The sequence below is a fragment of the Chenopodium album genome, chromosome 19 (assembly GCF_948465745.1).
Source record: "Chenopodium album chromosome 19, dcCheAlbu1.1, whole genome shotgun sequence".
NCBI lineage: Eukaryota > Viridiplantae > Streptophyta > Magnoliopsida > Caryophyllales > Amaranthaceae > Chenopodium > Chenopodium album.
In genome coordinates, this window is record NC_137852.1 from 39,991,195 (window position 1) to 40,012,121 (window position 20,927).

Genomic DNA, 20,927 nt, shown 5'->3' on the forward strand with positions numbered 1-20,927 from the left:
TGGTTTCGGGGGTCGGGATTCACCGACTGGTTGGTTTCGATGACCAAAAGGCGGTGGCCGACCAGTCCGACGAGGTTAGGGTTTCACGGTGGTAAAGGGTGGTTGGGATTTTTTTTTGTTTTTATGTTTTATTTTTTTAAAAAAAAATTTGGACCAATCACGTGTTAACATGTGTCATGGTAACCTGTTATAACATGTCATTGACTTAGTGTTGACCAGTTGGACTATTGAATGGCAAACACCCCCAATTGTTAGGATTATTAGATAATAAACCTTCGTTGGGATTATCAAAAGTAGATCGCCCATAGTTGAGATTATTAAAGTGTATTTAACCTATAAATTATAACTAGTAGGTGTCTAAATGTTGGGTAATTTGAACTTGTGATATTGTAGATACACTGATACACCCTTAGTTTTAACCATTGGGCTAAGACATATTTGGTACATACTTCTTATATATACGAGTACAAATGTTGGAACTAACCAATTAGTTTACTTGGTTAAAGTTTTAAAAGAGGATACTCAAGACATGAGATTGAATTCATCTACATCGTTGCTCTTTAGTTTACCGTCTACACCAAAAAAGACAAATCAAGTGGCTTAGAGCTAAAACATTATTCCTTCCTTTCTTCAATATATGTCCCAAAAAGCGAAAAAAATATAAATCATGAATTATGGCCTGTTCCGATTACTGAAAACAACTAAACTGATTAGGGCTGAACGCTGAACATATCTGAAATTAAGCTGAAGTGAGGCGGACCCTAACCGATGAAAGAAAAAAAGAAAAAAATATCTATCTATGAAATCACTGAATCCACTGTGATGTGCAACCGTAATTAGCTTCAACATTCGCTGACCTTTTACAGAGTAGCAGCCATGGATTGTACTTCTTCTCCTTGGATTTCTGGAACCTTCACTCTCTCTCCTCCGAGACTCCCTCGACTTCATTCTTCTTCATCATCTTCATCTTCATCTTCAGGTTTTCGATTATTCTGCCGTTCTCAATTCTCTGCAAAAGACCTCAAATTCGTCCTTCACGATGCTCTTCATTCTTCCGGAACTGACATCTCTCATGCTCAGGTATTTCTCTCATTAAAATCTTTGATTACTGAGTAGCTTTGATTTTGATTTGTTGCATTTTTGTTTTGGATTGAAAATTGGTGTATTTGTTGGATGAATTTGAATTTTTTTGATGATTGATTATTAGTGATATTATTAATTAACGCTTAATCATATGAACAAGTGATATGATCATGTGATTAATTAATGGAATGTTTGTATGATCGCAATTATGTTCTTTGTTATGAAAATAGGGTCATTTGATTGAATTTTCATTTTAATTTTGTTTGTATTGATTTATATTTCTGGTTTGTTGATTTTTGAATGTTGAACTCTAGTTGTTATTCAGGATTGTTATACTGTATAAGTTGCGGGCCGCTAAATGTGTTACATTAGCCAGCTTTAAAATGCGGATATATGGGAGCAGTCAATTGACTTAGGATGTGATCTTGTGGCTTTGTTGAGTCAGGTTGGATGGAAACGGAAACGGAAACAAGTTCGAGTATTAATACCATATGGAGTGTGGACAAATTTCATAAGCATTAACACATTCAACATAGGCATGATATGTTCTTTAAATATGCTATCTCTCATTGCAAATTGATTGCTATGGAGAAACTTTTATTTACTAGAATATCTTTAATTATGTACTCCGTAATAATTGTTAAAAATATAAAGCCGTTGTATTTTAAAATGTTGAAACAAATTTTACAGGATCTCATATGATAATATTTGGTAGTGAAAAAAAGTAGTCAAAGTTCATTTGAATTGAGTGAGGTTCAAAATAAACATATTACAAAATTTAATTTGTGGCACTCTTATCATCAAATAGGATTCTTGTTGATTAGATTTGATTCTAAATCACAACTTTTCATCAAAGAATTACCATATAATAATTTTTACCATTTTGAGGTGTATGGACGTCACTAGGTGTGTTGGTATCGGATACATGCTAAATATGGGACACAACTTCTTTTTAAATTTCTTTTCTCATCAATGTGTGCAGTGATTATACTACGCAATGGGTGGGTAGAAATTTCAATATTTGAATCATGCCGAAAGATGTTTCATACATTACTTGATTATTTTCAGTTTTATTAGGTGTCCTAAGTGTTCATTTGATTCTAGGAATGTGCAGTTTATTTGGAAGTTGTATTTATTAAGGAGTACCAAACCTATTTATGAATGCAGAAATTCTTATATCTGCAAGAAGTTCCTATTATTCTTATTTCAAAATTTTATTATACTTTGCCAACAAGCATTTTGTGTTGAGTAGCTTGTGTGTGATTTTCAATGTAGTATTCTATTACGGTTGTTTTCTTACTGATTTGTTCCCCATGAAATTTCTCTTGATTGGTGCATTGTGTTTGAGCAGGTTGCAAGGGATGGCTTTAATTCACAGATTCGGAATTTGTCTGAGATTGAGAGAGAAACTAGCATATGTATTAATAGATGTGTTGACCTGGGTAAAACAGCTCTATATATTGCTGCAGAAGATGACCCCCTCATGTCTCACTCATCTGTACCTCTTCCAGTTGATGCTTTTGTGGAGAGATTGGATAACCTTTCTACAAGCTATTGTCCTCATTATCGTTCTTCACTATCTTCATCACCAGAGGATCTATTGGATAGTTTAGAGAGGTACTTGTACATCACAAAGGTATATTTCTGCATTGACTTTCAGATCATGTAAAATCATTAGACAAATCTTAATTATCAACAATGCCTAAGTGTGGATGGATATAGAATGTGTTATTGCATAATAAAACACAGTGATTTATCGCATCATTTGTGATGATGTGTGTTCCTCAAAGGTAGTCTCTTTGCTAGTGCTGATGGTTACTGGTACAGTGGCATCCCTAGACATTGCAAGAGATTAAGTCATAGGACCCACACTATGTGGTGATTGTGGTAGATTTATATAGCCATATTAGTTTGTCCAACTTTTATTAGTCATGCGCTGTAGTTTAATCAGAAGTTTTTTGTTGTTAAATTTTTTTACCATAACTAACTTGAGGTTTCTTGATAGGGTTTTCGGAGAACCACTGCAGGTTCTAACCCTTCAACAAAAGACTATTATCTTCACTCGGTATGGCATGATGTCATTTTATAAATTTTTTACATCTTAAGTCCTTCACATCACTTATAAGGTCAGCTTCTGAATGTCTTGTTGCTAACTTGCAAACAGGTTCTAGCACAGCGTTGTGGATCTGTTGCTATCCTATCTCTGATTTATTCAGAGGTCCTCAAAATGCTCCAACTTTGGGGTGTAATAGATTTTGATGTTGAAATATATCACCCACATGATTTGTCAAGTCTCCCTAGAGCCTATAATAAGAAGAAAGGCAAAGAATCCGATCAAAAACACATAATGACATCAGAATCCTTGTTGATGGAGGTAAGCTTTGTTGGCATCACATTTTTGAGTTCTGATCCTTCTTGTTGCTGAAAATACAGCTTGTGTGATCTGTGGTTAGCAACTAGCAATTATACCTGGTTGTCTCTTTTGAGTATAATGTTGGCACATTTACAGATGTGCTGCTCAGCCAAGCATTTTGTAGTAGCATAGGTCAATTGCATGCTAACTTATACTCCCTCCAACCTATTATATAGTGCTCATTTCTATTATCATGGTCAAAGTTTTAAATTATTGACCAAAAATTCTCGTTAATGTATACAAAAAATGAAAAAAATATAGTCATGTGAGATATTGATAAATTTGTCTCAATGTGTAGCTTTACGATTTGAAATTTTTATAATTTTGTTAATTTGTAATTAAAGAAGTTGAAAGGAGATATTGATGGTCAAAGTTGCATCTTGAAGACCATGCAAAATTTAATAGGCACTTTATCTTGGGATGGAGGGATTGTAATGATTACGTGTTGTTAGAGTCAATACTGTTTATTGAGCAGTTATGCATATAATATGGACGAGTAAATTCAAATGTGCTCAGTGAACCACTTCTCCTATATCTTCAGTTAACCTCCTCCTAGGGAAAGCTTTCAAAAAAAGTTAAGCTCCTCCTAGGGAAATCTTTTGGATTGGAGGTACTGAAATAATAACAGAACACATAATGAAGAGAATGGAGAAAGGTACAGGTGATTGTAGATGAGACAATATATTAGGTAGGTACTGAATTTTGGGGATACTCATCAAGTCATCATTACTATACCTGCAAATCACCACCTTCAGTCCTTCACCATTCTTCCTCTTTTCTATTTTGCCTCCTATTACCCCCTAATTTATTACTTCCAATCCAATCATCACTAAGTGACTGAGAACTGCAAAGTAATTCAGAAAAGGAATTGAGAAGATGAGACTTAAAAGAGAAAAGTTTAAAAAATATTCATGAATGGAAATAGTATATGGCAGTTTGGAGAAGAATCGGCCAATTGTTTGATAAAGATTTTTGCTGGCAGTTATATGAATGATAAAGCTATATAGTTCTTGAAAGAGTGAAACACTATCTATTTGGGTTTGGGAATTGATGAAACAATATACCAAATTTTTATGCGACACTCAGTTTGGTTAGAAAGGAGATATTATAAGAAATGTGTGAGGTGGAATAATGAGTGAATCATTGATGGACTTAGAGGAGAATAATAGGAGATTGGTAGATTAGTAGTAATGTGCTTCATTTTAGTTGGATCTGGTTCTTGATTCTTTGTTTCCTTGTGTTGACATTGAGGAATGATCAGTAGGATAAAGAATAAAATATTGCAAGTAATTGAACTTTGTCTAGAGAACTGTGGAACTGCTTAGTTAGCATATTTGTTGTGCTTGTTGCAGATCTTGAGAGATTTGAAGAATACTTATTGGCCATTTCAGCAGAATCAAACAGAGAGTTTGTTTTTAAGGGCAGCAATTGCAGCTAATTGCGTTAACAGGTTGAGGCTAACTGTCAATTATGAACTTCTCCTGCTGTGATGTCTATTTGATAGTCTGAGTTAATGAAATTTTTGTTTGCTAATTTCAGTGGCTTTGAACATGCATCTGCAAAGGCTGCCCAACATAGGCTAGATCGTGGTGTTTGGACTAGTGTGCTTTTTGGGGACATGAGGCGTGCATTATCTGGTATGCCATGCACATAGAAGCCATTAGAATGTTTTATAAATGATTCACTCATTTACACTCAGTGTTCAACCCCCAATTTTGATTTAATGAGTTCGTTGTCTTGACTTTTGAGGTTCTGACGAAACTTTGGTTTCAACTAACTTATGTCAAAGATCTTGGATAACCCAACCGCCACCATTGACCTTATCTTAGCCACCGCGACTACTGATCTTCAACATTATTTGCCTACCACCCTTTACTGGCATATTCGTCCTTCTTTTCCCTCACCTCACTCAATACCCACGGCTTCCCTAGTCCTCACTTCCCTTACAAATTTACTACTCTAATATCCACTCTTCTAAGTTCTTACTTCACCTTAATTATTGTTTCATCTTTTGGCCCTTGCTAGTTTTAGACTTTAAGTAATGTGACCCTTGTCAAAATTTTTGAATTTCTTCTTATATTTGATGTGAAATATTGCCAATTCTATGGCATTTAGTAAAAAGAAACTATCAGATGCAACATATTCTTGTTTTGAAGTATATGTTCAATATTTAAAACATGATTTGCCAACTTGCCATAAACTCTATGGAATCTGACAATAAAGTGGTGAAAAGTTCATGATCATAACTTTAAAATATATACTCATGGACTTGGAATATGAAGGCATTATGATACAAATATATAGTGCATACTGACAATATATATTTCTATCCATATTTTTTCTCACTGGTTATAGATTGCAAGTATTGTGCTTTTGTTTTGATTCAATCATTCTTTTTTAATTTATGATAATTGATGCATAATGCAACTAACACCCCTCCCCCCCTGCTTGGGGCTTTCAGCGTGTGAACGTCTAATTCTCTTAGAAGCCAATGCTGAGGAGTTGAGAGATTATGCTGTTCTTCTGTACCACTGCAGCTACTATGAGGAGGCATTGCAGTACCTGAAGTTCTACAATGAAGTAAAGGTACTATTTCACCCAATATGTGTCGTCAAAAATTTAACCCTTGTATCTTTCTCCATGCAATAATAATTAGTAAACATGTGATTCTTCCATGATGCAGCAAAAATCAGGTTCACTGAACCCAGCTGAAGATGATGCTGTTGAAAAACTCATTGTTCGACTTAACCTCATTATGATGGAAGAAGGGTGGAAGAGACCCTCAGCAAGTTTCTTTCGTAACAATTCCGAGCCATGGTAGCTTATCTGATACAGATTTTATTCCTCTGATCAATCGAATAGCTAATGTCAGACAGCAACTTGGAAATCATGAGTACAAAATACTTGGTGAATGAATTTGTTGATCTTAAAGTGGCAACGAGCTTCAACTTCTATGGGAGATGAGAAAATATTTGCACTAACTGGAAGCTCAAACATAGAAGGTAAATCTGAGCTTGTCTGGATGAATGTATCTAGACTGATTCATCTGTTGCATTTTGTTGGCTGTTGAGAGTATTCTGCTTCTTTGTAAATGTATGATTATGTTTAACCGGGGTGGGAGGTTGATAATTGTATAAAGTAGGAACTGTTTGTTATTCTCATGTCACATTTTTCACATGCTATGTATATACCATCATATCACCACCTCCCATATAATATGTACATAGCACTTGTACCTTCATCAAAAGTATTTTTCAGTTAATATGACATTTGTATAGGGTTTGGAACTCTTGAAAGATTGATAACTACGAACTAGTATTTCGATGCCACTGTTTCTCATGCTTTATGGTTTCAGACTTTCAGTTTTATATAAAACTCACTTTATATATGAGGTAGTTTTTGCTTATCTGTGGAAGCTTTGTTCTAACATTCATGACTACTAGTGCGTGCGCGCTTTCCCCCTTAAAGAAATTTCAACTACGCTATTAAGAAAATGGAAAACATCACTGGCCTATTTTCTGTCTTTTCTTCTTTCTTTTCTGTATGTGGATCTCAATCGTTCACCATCAGAAATCTGTCGAGGATTCAACTTTTTCAGGCCATTCATCTTTATTTTATTACAATACTAGGTTAAAATCTCGTGTAATGCACGGTCGTTAAATATTTTTGACAATAATATTACAAAATACTACATAAAGTATATAAAAGATATTCAGAATTATTTCATTTGGGTATATATGGAATATAATTGTCAAAGTGGAAAGAAAAAATCATAAGGTATAAATAGTTTACTTATAGATTTTGCAAAAAAAAATAAAAATAAAAATAGAGAGAAGCGAAAAAGGCGGGAAAATTTTTCACTACGCCATGACAAGTGTCATGAAAGGATTTGCTTTTAGTATAGGTTAATAGATAGATAGATTGTTTAGGGGCTCAATATTTTTATAGAAACTTTTATTACTACGGAGTAGTATACTAGTATGTTGTTTTGGTTGATTTCAATGATTCTGTCACAAATCTTCAGTCAGAATTTTTATACTTGAAGAAAAACGGTAAAGGTAGACCTGAGGTATTTTTATAAGAATGTAATAGTTGAACTATTAAACAATAAAAATAGTGAATTGTTTCTTTTAATTATGCCTAGATTTGAAGGCGGGGAAGGATTATGTGAAACTTATAGGTTCAGGTTGTTTGTTGGTTTGGTGTTTTAGGTGTTTTGAACACCTTGTATTGTTCTCAACTGTTTTGGTTGATTGCATGCGTGATTTTGTCATGAATTCATTTTCCATGTATTGGGAGAGCATTATGATAAGACTTAGCAGTCATATGGCAAATTCGACTTAGAATGTGCTCCTAATTATATCTAATCACAAAATACAAGCTATAACCATAAAGAAAACTGTAAGAATTTCGTTTTCCTGTTAGATAAATTATACTACCAAAAAGTTTACCTCAATGAATTCTGTACAATTACCAACTAGTACTTTGACCCCTCAAGTTCTTCATTTTTCTGGGACCAAAAGAAAAAATAAAATGAAATTTTGAGGTGTAAGAAGAATCAGCCTAACCAATCTGTTTATCTTTCGAGTTTTAGGAGTTGTAATTTACAGTTAAAATAATCTTTGAGGAGCAGCTTCTATATTTCCTTTTTTTTTTTTTTTTTTTTTGGTTAATCTATACCTTCTTTTCACTAAAACAATTTGTCATGGGAATGTGTCCTAAAATGTTGTTCTTGCCGAATGCTGCCCGGCTGCCTGCTCTGATGGCCAGAATTGCCTGCTTAAATTCTGATACAATGAAAATCCTGGCTGTATAACGAGCATCTGAGCTGAAAGCTAAATTTTGTGGAATGACTGTTGATCTCCATTACCCATCTTCTGCAAATACCTTGTAAATGAAATCTCGGAAACGTTTTGAGTACTGCCTAGGATCAACAGCAGAAATAGAAGTGGAATCATATTGGAAAGCCTTATATGCATGCTCTAGCTTTTTGCTGATATCGTAGTCTTGTAGAATGTCAATTATTCCAAAGAAGATGATAACATCATAGCACTCTCCTGTTGGTTCTACTACCTGAAATTCACCATCTTCTGATTTTCGTATTGTCAATTCAGCTCGTGCTGGCATGTTGATCCCTAATCGAATCGATGCCCACCTGCAAAAAAAACACCATTACCAAATTGAATTTAAACCAAGTATAAAGCAGTAAATCAATAAATTTCTCAACAATTAACAAGATCTAAAGCATTTATTGTATACAACATTGGATAGGATCTTACTGATTAGGATCAAAAACTAGTTTATCTGTTTCGTTTACTTTCGAAAGCCGAGGTGCTATCAGGTCACTATTACTTTCTCCTTTTCCTGCATCAAAATAGTTTAGCACATACTTAAACTTCTTAATAGCCTTATGGCAAAGAACTGAAAGAAGCCAAAGATCTGATTCTAGATGTATTTAAAATTTCACCTTCTGAAGTTTTTGCACAAGAATCTCGAAAGTGTAAACCGACTAAAAGACTATAATCCATAATCCTCTCCTGCTCGAGGAAGTCGCAGTCCCTGTCTACTTGCCTGCATAAAGGAATTTCCAAAATTATTCAAAGGTTATTAAGAAAACGCAAAAGGAAATATCATAATACATGGAACTTTTTAAACTAAGTTCTCTTTAGGCATATTGAAGCATTACAAGAAGTCAAAAATCTTGACTAATCAACTGTTTCTGGTTTCAGGAAAAGGAAAACAAATTTATAATCACCTGCAGAACTCTTGGAACCAAAACCTCTGTAATCGGAAGATATAGTTAAGGTCTAAATCTTTGAGGGTGGTGGTTGGGTCAATTTCTGACTCGGGTTTATCTGTTGTACGCCCATGCGAAGAGCCTTTCAAATCAAACCGCCGGTGAATTGCATAGTCAGTACAAAAGAGATTTCCCATTATAACAAATCGAACCTGTTCCATTTGTTGCAAAACTATGAGTAGAAATAGCAGATAGTACATAAGATTTACTGAAAGTACAGTCTGTGGCTTAATCAGTCTTACTTTCTTCTGTGTTGCTCCAGTCAACTTCACACAGTGAAGACCATAGAACCTGGTTACTAAAGTGTCTTCAAAAGTGCGAACATGGTTATAATAAGCTCGAAGCATCCTAAGGAGCACCTGCATAAGGGTCAAAATATGTTAAGTAGGCCTATTAATCTATTTGCACATATAGAAGCACCACTTAGCATGTGAGACATGTAGGGCACATGAAGGTAGTGTATGCCAATATGCCATGCACATACCGGCAGAGGAGCACCAATGATTGTGCTCCTGCCTCCCGGTTGCACATGTAAGAATGGCTTATCATTGAAAACATTGTCAGCTAATTGAGTAAGGAGCCAAAATACATGCTAGGTAGATAAAAAGATGTTTTAGCTTTTTAAGAATTATTATGCATCATATCAGGCTATTTGAGAGTAACAAATTAGATTAACAGATAAAATGTAACTAATGTGAAGCAGAAAAACTCACTTTTACTTCGGATTTCTTCATCGTCTTGATCATATACTTGTCATCATGGGTTAAGTAAAAGAAGCTTCCACTTTTTCCCGGAGATGAAAGCTCCCTAAGGGCATCATTGCCACAAATTGATAACATATAATCAGCTGCATCCACTTTGAACAGTGTCCTTAGGGTCCTGAGCAGAAATATGATCAAAACTTAAGATTACGATTGATTAATAATTTAAAAGTCATCAGTTTAAAATTATCAGTTGTTAATGATATTTAAGTTTCCTCCCAATACAAACCAATAAAGCAGAAAAGTTGTTTTGCAGATGATAAAAACTTCTACAGTTGAGTAGGAATTCCTTAATACAAAATTTTTCAGCTAAAGCTCCTAGAGGTTGCCAAGTCACTCATTGGCCTTGCCAGCCAGTCAGCCACCCATCGTGCCCCTGACAGCCTTTGCAAGACATGGCCAAACACGATCTCGTCCTACTTGGGACTTGGGAGGCATATTCTGGGTCTGCCTCAAGAGGTCCAAGCTCCTGGCTTGCTAGTTGCATGGTTTGGTACGTATTTACTTTCATTACATGCTTTCATTGAATGAGCACAAGCTATAAAAATCCTCAAAAATGCTTTCGTTGCTTTTGTAGAAAAGAAATTGAAGAATCCAAAGTACCTACATTACAAGGCTAACCTGAAAACCAAAGGACAGTAGTCCTTCCATTTGAAATCACAAGATGGGTGGGGAGGAGTGTGCTTGGAACCTTCTGGTGGGAATTTCGTCCAAACTTTTTCCTTGGGGTCAAAAGCCGAAGACTTCAGGTCACGCTTTATTGGTGGCCCAGGTCTTCCCACAGAATGTCTGCACAAGGATACCCAAGGCTGTTAGCTAATGATCAACTAATGAACACTATGTTTTCACCTGTAACTGCAGTCTGAATACAACAGAAATTTTCGACTCTGTAACAATCTGCAGTACAGAGGTATGTGCTAGTACATAGCAACTAAAGCAAAGTAGGGTATAGACAAAAGTAGGTTCATTGAAAGAAGTTTGAAAAGAAATATTCTGTAATAACCTTATTCCTAGCTGCAAGTTGAGCATCAACTCATAATTTTTATGCCCCCTGCAGATAGTCTCCCCTTGCTTCTTGATCGTCTTTGGGAGTAGAATAGGTCGAAAGTTCCGTGGCATGGAATTTTCCAAACGCTCTCCAGTTCTCCTATTCAAACCATTAGGAGAGCCATCTTGATCATATTCCCAACCTGCTTTCGAGGCCCTACTATCAACCAACTTCCTTGCTGTCTTTCCATTGAAACTAGGCCAATTGACCACCTTTTGTGATGGAAACATGGTAATCTCCTCTCCTGGGTAAATCTTGCATTCATTCATATCAACATTAAACAAATCTTGAGGATCCCATTCACCTTCTCCAGCATCAGATGCATTACTTGCCGCGTAATAGGTGACACTTTGCTCACTAGGTTCAACACTCCAAACACCAACATAACAACTCCCATTTTCCCATTTATAAGTACCTTCCCCCTTAGGATACCCTTCCTCCCAACACCCTTCAAAAACATTCCCATTAGCAAAATTTAAAGTACCATTACCATGAAAAACTCCATTTTTCCATTGACCTACATAACAATTCCCATTCACCCATTGATATTTCCCTTGACCTTCTTGCATCCCCTTTATCCATTCCCCTTCATAGTAATCTCCATTAGCAAAATTTTCGGAACCTTTCCCGTGTTTCGTATTCATTGACCAAAATCCTTTATATGAATCTTCATTTGCATTAGTATAAGTTCCAATTCCATCCATATAACCTCTTTTGAATTCCCCTTCATAGGTTGCTCCTGAAGGCCAAGTGAACCTACCCTTGCCCATTGCTTTACCCTTCTGCCATTCTCCTACATACATACAACCATCATTCCACAAATACTTCCCATTACCATGGGGGAGGTTATCAATCCACTGCCCTGTATAAAAATCCCCATTGGTGAACACCGTCTCGGCTCGGTACGCCTCCCCGGGCCCGGCTCTTGACCCGGGCCCTGTGGCGGCGAGGTCCTCGTCGTCCACGTGGGCAACAGACATTGATGCAAAGATGCTGTTGGTTTTTGTTCTCCTTGCTGTTAATGCGGTTGATTTCTTTACCTTGAACTTGAAGATACCAGCAAAATCTTTGCTCATTATCTTCCTTTTTCCTCTTCCTACCTAATCTCAGCTCATTCCTTAATCCCCCGTTTTCTCTTCTCTCTTCCCATCATCTAATCTCCATCCTTCATTAAACAATTTCCTCAAAAAAATTCTAAGAAAAAATAAAAATTCAATCTTTTTCCCCCTTCTTTTTGCCTCTTAATCATAACAACTCACATTGTCTCAAAGATTGAAACTTTGACATACCCACATAACTGAATCATCAAAATATTCAAAAAAGATTGGAACTTTGATATAAATTAATGATTTTAAGACATGGGGTTGAATATTCTGGTGTGAAAAATGCAATATGATGTTTGTTGTCACAAAAAAATTGTGAAAAATTGGAGTCAATGGCCGGCTCTGTATTTTCTATGTCTATTTTTGTGGGATTTTTTTTATTTTTTACTTATTAATTATTTTAATTTATTTTACTCTTCTCTCTCTCTCCTATCCTCTGATAATTTTTGTGTTTGGACCAAAGGATTGAACAAAACCCATCTAAATGTCTCCGAAATCTGCTCCTAAAACTGCTAACATACCAAACAGTTGGAAGAGATGTTTGCATGTAAAAAATTTAATGGTGCCAGTTGTAGACTTTGCTGTGCATTTCCCATTTTTAGTCTTCCAAATCCTCTATTCTTTATGACTATTTGGCATCATTTTATTTCATTTTTTTGTTACATATTATCCCTCCTAATTTTAACATTATTCTTCAATTAATTTTTTGTGATATTCCTGTTTTCACCTACATTTTGACCTGCATTTTAAGTCATCTTGGTTTAATTAACTGCTCTTTATGACTCCATTGTGATGGACGGATGACGTTATTATAACTTAAATATTCGGGTGTACCTATAACTAGATAAATAAGCACATTTAAAATTGTCTTACTTGCTAATCTTTTTTCTACTAAAAACTCATTTAGTATTATGAGTTAAAGAGCGATAAAAATAGCTTCGAATGTACCGTACCTACTTTTAGGTACATGGCATCTGGTTGTATCAGTTTACAAATTACAACTATGCTTTCAAGACTTGTTCATGATCAAGATTTTATTGTAGTTTAGAATACGGCCTGCATGATATATAGAGGTGTTTGAGGTCAACGCACAATGATAAATATACTTTAATTTAGCTTATTAGCTATTAACATACAAGTATTATGTTAACAGTTTAAGAGATTTAATAATATTATACTAATCCAAATTATTGTACAGTGAATCAGTGATATGGTGTTGCATTTTATGTAATTATCTTTGATCTCAATGGACCAAAAATAAAGATGAATCATTCTTTACGAATTTTTGGTTTTAGATTCATAAATTTTATAATATTTTATAGCAGCTTGAAGACATACAATACAATTTTTCCTAACTTTATAAATACCATGATTTGTTGGTTTGACAACTTTTATAGAAAAAAATGGTATTCAATGAAATAAAATAACTTAATTTATTCATGTAGGCAATGCAGCAATTGATTTGATTGTACGGGGTATTTAATTACGAAGTATAATTTTAAAGATGGTTATGGGTTGTGCTTAGTTAGCTTGCCTGCCTTGGGCCTAGCTAGGATCAACCCCTCGCTAAGCCCACTTGTTACTGACATTGGGCAAACATTGCATTTATATCAAAACTTGAAACCAAAATATGTACCCAAAAAAAAAAAAAAAAAAAAAAAAAAAAAATTGAATTGAAGTTTATTGAATCTACACTTTTTTAATAAAGGGAAATGCATATTGAATCTACACCTAATCCAATTTTTAAATAGAATTTACTTTATTGTACCCATCTTTCCTTAAAAGAAATAAAAAATAAAAAATTTGTACAAACACTTTTATTTTTCGGCGCCTCTTCTGTGCAGCTGGCCACACCGTGTGGCCAGCGTCCAGCTCAGCAAAATAACGGAGCTTCCACGCGCGCGTCATCAAATTGCCAAAAATAACGGAATCCAAAAAACACGCTGATCTCAGCGTCCTTTCTTCTTAAAAGCGCCGACATTTACACAAATCCCTAGAGCCGCAACTTTAACCTCTCGATTTCACCAAATTCTTCTCATAATCTGCGAAAAAAAAAATTACCAGCTACAATGAGTGACGAATTACAAAACTTAGCAGAATCACAAGAATCAATGGAAATCGAAGAAATAGGTGATTCATTTTTGAATCTGGAGATTGAAGAGATCGAAAAAAATCCAGAAAATGATGAAATACAAGGTAACTTACTCAAATTTTATTAATGGTAATCCCTAAAATGTTATACTGGTAATCCTTATTATACAGTAAGTAACAAATATTACGCAATAAATAACACTATTATTGTACAAAAGTAAAACCCTAAAACGCATTAAGTAAACCTATTACTGTGAAAAGGTAATCACTATATTAAAATAAGTAATCCTTGTTATATAACGAGTAACACCCTAAAATGCAATAAGTAACCCTATTAGATAATAAGTAACTCCTTAATCTCAATTAAGTAATCCTTAATACGCAATAAGTAATCCCTGTAAGTAACTTATCAAAAATCAAGTAATTCTATTCTCTATTATAATAAGTAATCCCTGTAATATAATAAGTAACCCTATTACTGTGAAAAGGTAATCTCTAAATTTAAATAAGTAATCCTTACCCTAAAATGCAATAAGTAACCCTGTTAGATAATAAGTAACTCCTTAATCTCAATTAAGTAATCCTTAATACGCAATAAGTAATCCCTGTAAGTAACTTATCAAAAATCAAGTAATTCTATTCTCTATTATAATAAGTAATCCCTGTAATATAATAAGTAACCTTATTACTGTGAAAAGGTAATCACTAAATTTAAATAAGTAATCCTTACCCTAAAAATGCAATAAGTAACCCTATTAGATAATAAGTAACTCCTTAATCTCAATTAAGTAATCCTTAATACGCAATAAGTAATCCCTGTAATATCATAAGATACTTATCAAAATTCAAGTAATTCTATTCTATATTAAGGTAAACCCTATTAGGCAATAAGTAACTATTTAATATCCAATAAGTAATTCCTAAAACGAAATAAGTAATCCCTGTTCGCATAAGTAATCTTATTCTTTATTAAGTTAAACTCTATTATGCAATAAGTAACTCTTTAATATTTAGTAAGTAATCCTTGCTATATAATAAGTAACTAATATGATGTTGCAGTAACTCTATTACTGAATTAAGGTAAACCCTATAGATCAATAAGTAACTCTTTAATACACAGTAAGTAATCCCACTTATATAATAAGAAACTTATATAATGTAATAGGTAATTGTATTCTTTATGAAAATAAACCTTTACATAATAAGTAAATCCAATAATTCAATAAGTAATTCTATTATACTTGCATGGTAATTTCTGTTATGCAGTAAGTTTCCCTTACTAAACATATTAAGTAATCAATATTATACTATAAGTAACCCTATTAGAGTATGAAAGTAAGCACGACTAAAATCACTAAGTAACAATATTATACTATGAGTTTAATCCTTATTATACAATTACTCATCTAAACAGACTAAGTACAGTAACTCAACCAAACAGACTAAGTACAGTAACCCCTATTATGCAATTCATTTATATCTTAATGAACTCTGAAATAATCTGAGTTACTAATGCAAAATTAAAATACTTTTACAGATGTAAGTGGAAGTACCTTAACAGATGACAGCAGATATGCAGAACAGCATACAGAAGACCAGGAAGTAGATTACTCAGGAAGCCTTGTTGGATTTACTGCTGCAACTTTAGAAGAAATACTTGAACAGTATAAAAAACATGCTTTTGTGATTGGCTTTGGTGTAAGACAATCAACAACAAGATACACACAAACAGAACCTAAAACCATCAGAGGAAAAGACTTTGTTTGTTCAAAAGAGGGTTTCAGAGTAAAACCAAAAAACCAAAAAACTCCTACTCCTATTCCTGGACAAAAACAGAAGAAAAAAAAGCAAGTTCCAATCACCAGAACTGGTTGCAAAGCTTTCATCAGAGCAAAAAAGAATAAAGAAGGTATGTTTGAGATAGAAGAACATGTCATGCAACACAATCATGAACTGACAAGAAGAGAATGGCAGCATTTACAAAGATCAGAAAGAAAAATAACTGAAGATAAGGCAAAAGTTATAGACATAATGGCTGAAAGTGGTCTAAGAACAGCAGAATCTTATCGTCTAATGTCTTATGAAGCTGGAGGTGAAAATATATTAGCACACACAATGAAAGACCATTTCAATTACATAACAAGAAAGAAAATGAAAGAGATTGAAGGAGGTGACGCACAATCTGTCATAGACATGTTGACTCAAAGACAATCAGAGGAACCAGATTTCTTTTTCAGATTCAAGTTAGGAGAAAAAACAAACAGACTTACTGCCATTTTCTGGAGGGACTCAGAAATGAAAGAAGATTTTGATGTTTATGGAGATGTTACTATTTTTGACACCACATACAGGACAAACAAATATAATCTTATTTGTGCGCCAATTGTGGGTGTCAATAGTCATTGGCAGAATGTAATGTTTGGTTGTGCTTTTATTGCTGATGAGAAAATAGAGACATTTGAGTGGGTATTAAACACTATTAAGAAATCAGTTGGTGGAAGTGAACCAGCTTCAATCTTTACTGACCAAGACTTGGCCATGTCAGTTGCAATTCAAAAGGTAAATTTACATACTCCCTCTGTTTTAATCCTATTAATTTATCCCTATTCTGGCATTTAATATCACCTATAAACCTTAATAGATAAACACTATATACCAAAACTTAGCCTTTGAAAGTAAAGACTACTAAGAAGTTAAGTAACCCACTTATACTATAAAGTAATCCCAACCTATAACATCAAGTAACATCAGGAAATAGAACAAGTAACAAAAGTTCATAAATTAAGCTAGCTAAGTCTCATCTACTCATAAATTCATAACAATCTATCTTGTCTTAAAACTAACAGCATATTCAATGCAGGTTTTCCCACACTCAAGACACAGACTTTGCATATGGCATTTAATTAAGAATGCAGTATTAAGATTTGGAGCATTAAAAAGAGACACAACTTTCAAGGATGCTTTTAATAAGTGTCTAACAGGTTGTATAACAGAAGAAGAATTTGAAGAGTGTTGGACAAATATGATAAAAACTTACAAGCTAGAAAACAACAAATGGTTCAAAAGACTATACAACTTGAAGGAAAAATGGTGCACTGCTCTCAGCAAAGACTTTTTTTCAGCAGGAATACTCTCCTCTCAAAGAAGTGAAAGTGCTAATAATGCTGTAGGTTTCAAGGCAAATAAAAACACAAGCTTGACTGATTTTTTCAAGATATTCAAACAGACAATAGCAAGGTGGAGGAACAATGAATCTGATGCAGATTTCAAATGTAGCAATTCCATTCCAACTTCAAATTTACCATTCTATGGAATGCTAAAGCATGCAGCAGGGATTTACACACAAACAATATTCAGATACTTTGAAACAGAATTTGAATACTCAATTGGCTGCATAACAAATCTTCATTTTCAGGCTCAAAGTTACATCTTTTATGAAGTACAATTAGAGAATGATGAAGCTTCAAAGCAAAAAGTTACATTCAACATAGCAGACAATAGTATAGCATGTTCTTGCAAAAATTTTGAAGAAGTTGGTTGGTTATGCTATCACTGTATACGTGTGTTACAGCAACATTCAGTGACCAAAATACCAGACAGATACATCATTATGAGGTGGACAAAAAATGCAAAAGCACATGTATGGAGAAGAAGGGATGAAGAAGCAGCAAATGAAACAATCCCAGTGAAATACATTCCATGGAGACAAATTATGGCAAGGAAATGATACAATCTGATATTGAAATGCCAACAACACACAGAGACCAAGAATTTAATAGAATCAGAGTTCAAAAAGCTTGATATACAGGCAGATGAAATAAGAAATAGATTGGAAAAGGTAAAACCAAACTGTCATTTAATATAGCAGTATATACTATATAACCTAAATCCCTTTTTTTTACATGCAGGAAGAAGAGGATGCAGCAAGACAAAATGCAGAAACATTGCAACAAAATAAGACTACTGCAACAACAGAAGAACAACCAGAAATTCCTACTGTGATGGATCCAGAAAGAGCAAATACCAAGGGAAGAAGCAAAAGGATAAAAGGACATTTTGAGAAAGAAAAGCAAGGAAACAAAAAAAGAACAAAAGCAATGACAGCAAAAGGGGATACAAGAGAATTTGGAACACTCACACCAACACCAAATCCAAAGTTATTTTAATTTGTTTATGATAGGATATTTATGTAATAAACAATGTTTTATTTTTAAATTTCAGACTTTGTTTTATTATGAATATTAAGTAACCCCTTAATATTTTTAAGTAATACTTCAAAAACTATTAAGTAAAACCTATTATACTATTAAGTAACTGCTATTATGCCATTCAGTAATTGCTATTATACATTTAACTAATTCCTATAATTCTATTAAGTAACCCATTTCTAAATATTTAGTAACAAGTCTAATATTATTAAGTAACACGGCTAATAATACTTCAAAAGCAATTAAGTAAATACTAACATACTATTATGTAACTGCTAAAATGCAATTCAGTAATTGCTATTATGCAATTAAGTAATCCCTATAATTATATTAAGTAACTTACTATAATTCTATTAAGTAACCTAAGTAATTGGTATTTTAATTAAATAAACCTCTCGTGTAGTAATGCTAGTATACTATCATAAATCATAATACATTTAAAGTAACAAGTAAACAATAAATAAGTAACTCCTATCATTCTATTTAGTAATCACTATTAGTTATAAACAATATGACTCAAAAATACCAAGAGAAAACAAATTGCTATATATATTAACAAAAAATAGAAAATATATATTTGTTCACACAAACTTTTTCCAAACTAACATTCTTACTATTTGTTTATACTACTTTGCAAAAATCAAACTAGCAAAAAAGAAACTTCATTCTTACTTTTTGCGAGTGGCCACTTTCTTAGGAACTTGTAATTTCTTTCCCTTTGCATTCCCTCCCTTCCCTTTAGCCGCTTCTGCCTGTTTCTCTGCTGCAATAGTAGCATCCACTAATGCTTGTTCTTCTGCCTTTTCTTCAGACCTTTTTTTAGCTTCTGCCTTTTCTTCAGCCCTTTTCTTAGCTTCTATTTCTGCCACAGCAATTTCTGCTTGACGATCAATCTCATCATTTACCATAACTTCTTCATATAACTCTTTGTTCTTATCAGCAAACTCCTGAACCTTGTTAAGAACCTCTTCCCGTTTTAAGTTCAAGTTGCACATAACCAAAGAAGCACATATTTCAGCTCGATATCGTCGTCGGATAACTGCCTAGAAATACAAAACAAATCAAAGTCATATATGAGCTGCAAATTAAGATAAGAACAAGTAAGGAATTGGAAAATAAGAAAATTACCTTGGTTAAGTTTTTACAGTAAAACTCTTGACCTTCATATGAAAGACAATGATACAAACAGAAAACCCCACAGTCTGAATTCTTTGGACAATCTTGAGAATCAAGTTGTAGCATACGAATTTCAAATTCATTGACATAAGCACCTTGATCATGGTTCTTCTTAACCATATACTTTGACATGAGAAGTCTCTGTGAATTACAGGAGGAAAAAAAATTAGAAGGACAAAATACAAGTAAAAAAAAGACTAAACTCATAAACCAATTCAATAATTATACATACCAAATGCCAAGTCAAAGTATAATAATATGTATGATGAGCATCAAATGTCTTGGTGCAATTCCTTCCAACACCCAAATAATACCGTCTGTTGTCCAAATAATCAACAGTATTGTTGTAGAAGTTTATCATCACTGCAGAGTAGTGATAGCCATAGTAAATTGGAATAAAAACCTGAATAAAAAAAAAACAGAAACATAAAATCAGATATTATAAAATTCCAATGAAAAACTGCATAAAGAGAAAACAATCAAAGTAACTACCAGCATAGCATCTAGAAACTCCATTGTTTGAACAGATTCAAGCCAATGATTAGAGCTGGGCATGGGCCGGGTCAGCACGCGGGCGGCCCGGGCACGGCACGAGGATGGCCCGGCACGGCACGGCCCGACGGCAGGCCCGGCCCGGCACGATGGCACGCCCCTCGTGCCTCGTGCGGGCTGCGGTGAAAAAAAACCCAAAAGTGGCCCGGCACGGCACGAGCCCGGCCAATAGCCCGTGGCACGGCCCGCAGGCACGGCCCGCAGGCACGGCCCGCAGGCACGGCCCGCGGGCTAACGGCTATAAACTGGCGCTGCTCTTGTTTTTTCCCTCCAACGGCCATAAACGGCTATAAACGGCTATAAACGGCTCTATTTTCACCTATAAATACCACCCTCAACTTCCAATTCTTTCCACAACTCAATACTCATCTTCTCATCTCATTCTCTTACTCTCTTACTCTCTTATTCTCATATATTATAATTTATAAATTATAATCTCTTAATATTTCTTAATCTCTTATTCTATTATAAATTTTACATTTTTAATATTATTAGTCTACTACCAAAAAAAAAAAAAAAAATTGTTATATTTACATTCGGGAAATTATAATTTCGGGAAATTATAAATTCGAGAAATTATAAATTTGGGAAAGCATTGAAGCGTCATTGTAAGATCTAACTCAACTTTATTTTAATTTGTTATTGTTATTGTTATTGTTATTATTATTGTTATTATTATTATTATTATTATTATT

At 34.1% G+C, this 20,927-nt stretch overlaps 2 protein-coding genes and 1 pseudogene across 2 annotated transcripts; 2 read left to right on the forward strand and 1 right to left on the reverse strand.

Moving 5' to 3' along the window:
* Positions 1-820: 820 nt before the first annotated feature.
* LOC145595546 (uncharacterized) lies at positions 821-6,902 on the forward strand. Its single transcript, XM_081651960.1, has 8 exons — positions 821-1,080; positions 2,435-2,719; positions 3,089-3,148; positions 3,248-3,457; positions 4,849-4,946; positions 5,036-5,133; positions 5,958-6,082; positions 6,180-6,902. Exons 1-8 carry the CDS (start codon positions 877-879, stop codon positions 6,315-6,317), a joined length of 1,218 nt encoding a protein of 405 aa, XP_081508086.1. The 5' UTR covers positions 821-876; the 3' UTR covers positions 6,318-6,902.
* A 1,460-nt stretch (positions 6,903-8,362) lies between these two features.
* On the reverse strand, positions 8,363-12,231 carry LOC145595548 (phosphatidylinositol 4-phosphate 5-kinase 6-like). The gene is made up of 8 exons (XM_081651962.1): positions 11,058-12,231; positions 10,676-10,843; positions 10,007-10,172; positions 9,536-9,652; positions 9,252-9,445; positions 8,964-9,067; positions 8,776-8,860; positions 8,363-8,651 (listed from the first exon to the last, which is right to left on the reverse strand). The coding sequence occupies exons 1-8, from the start codon at positions 12,176-12,178 to the stop codon at positions 8,363-8,365; spliced, it is 2,244 nt and encodes a 747-aa protein (XP_081508088.1). The 5' UTR covers positions 12,179-12,231.
* Positions 12,232-16,327: 4,096 nt separating this feature from the next.
* Positions 16,328-18,462, forward strand: LOC145594363 (protein FAR1-RELATED SEQUENCE 5-like; annotated as a pseudogene).
* The last annotated feature ends 2,465 nt before the right edge of the window (positions 18,463-20,927 follow it).

Excerpts from the sequence above, each read along its gene's own strand:
- LOC145595546 (XM_081651960.1), top strand. The coding sequence starts at position 877 with ATGGATTGTACTTCTTCTCCTTGGATTTCTGGAACCTTCACTCTCTCT. Across the intron at positions 2,720-3,088 it reads GGTACTTGTACATCACAAAG|GGTTTTCGGAGAACCACTGC; the intron begins GTATATTTCTGC and ends GTTTCTTGATAG. Across the intron at positions 5,134-5,957 it reads CATGAGGCGTGCATTATCTG|CGTGTGAACGTCTAATTCTC; the intron begins GTATGCCATGCA and ends TGGGGCTTTCAG.
- LOC145595548 (XM_081651962.1), bottom strand. The coding sequence starts at position 12,178 with ATGAGCAAAGATTTTGCTGGTATCTTCAAGTTCAAGGTAAAGAAATCA. Across the intron at positions 9,653-10,006 it reads TGAAGAAATCCGAAGTAAAA|GTGCTCCTTAGGATGCTTCG; the intron begins GTGAGTTTTTCT and ends ACCCTTATGCAG. Across the intron at positions 9,446-9,535 it reads CTGGAGCAACACAGAAGAAA|GTTCGATTTGTTATAATGGG; the intron begins GTAAGACTGATT and ends CAAATGGAACAG.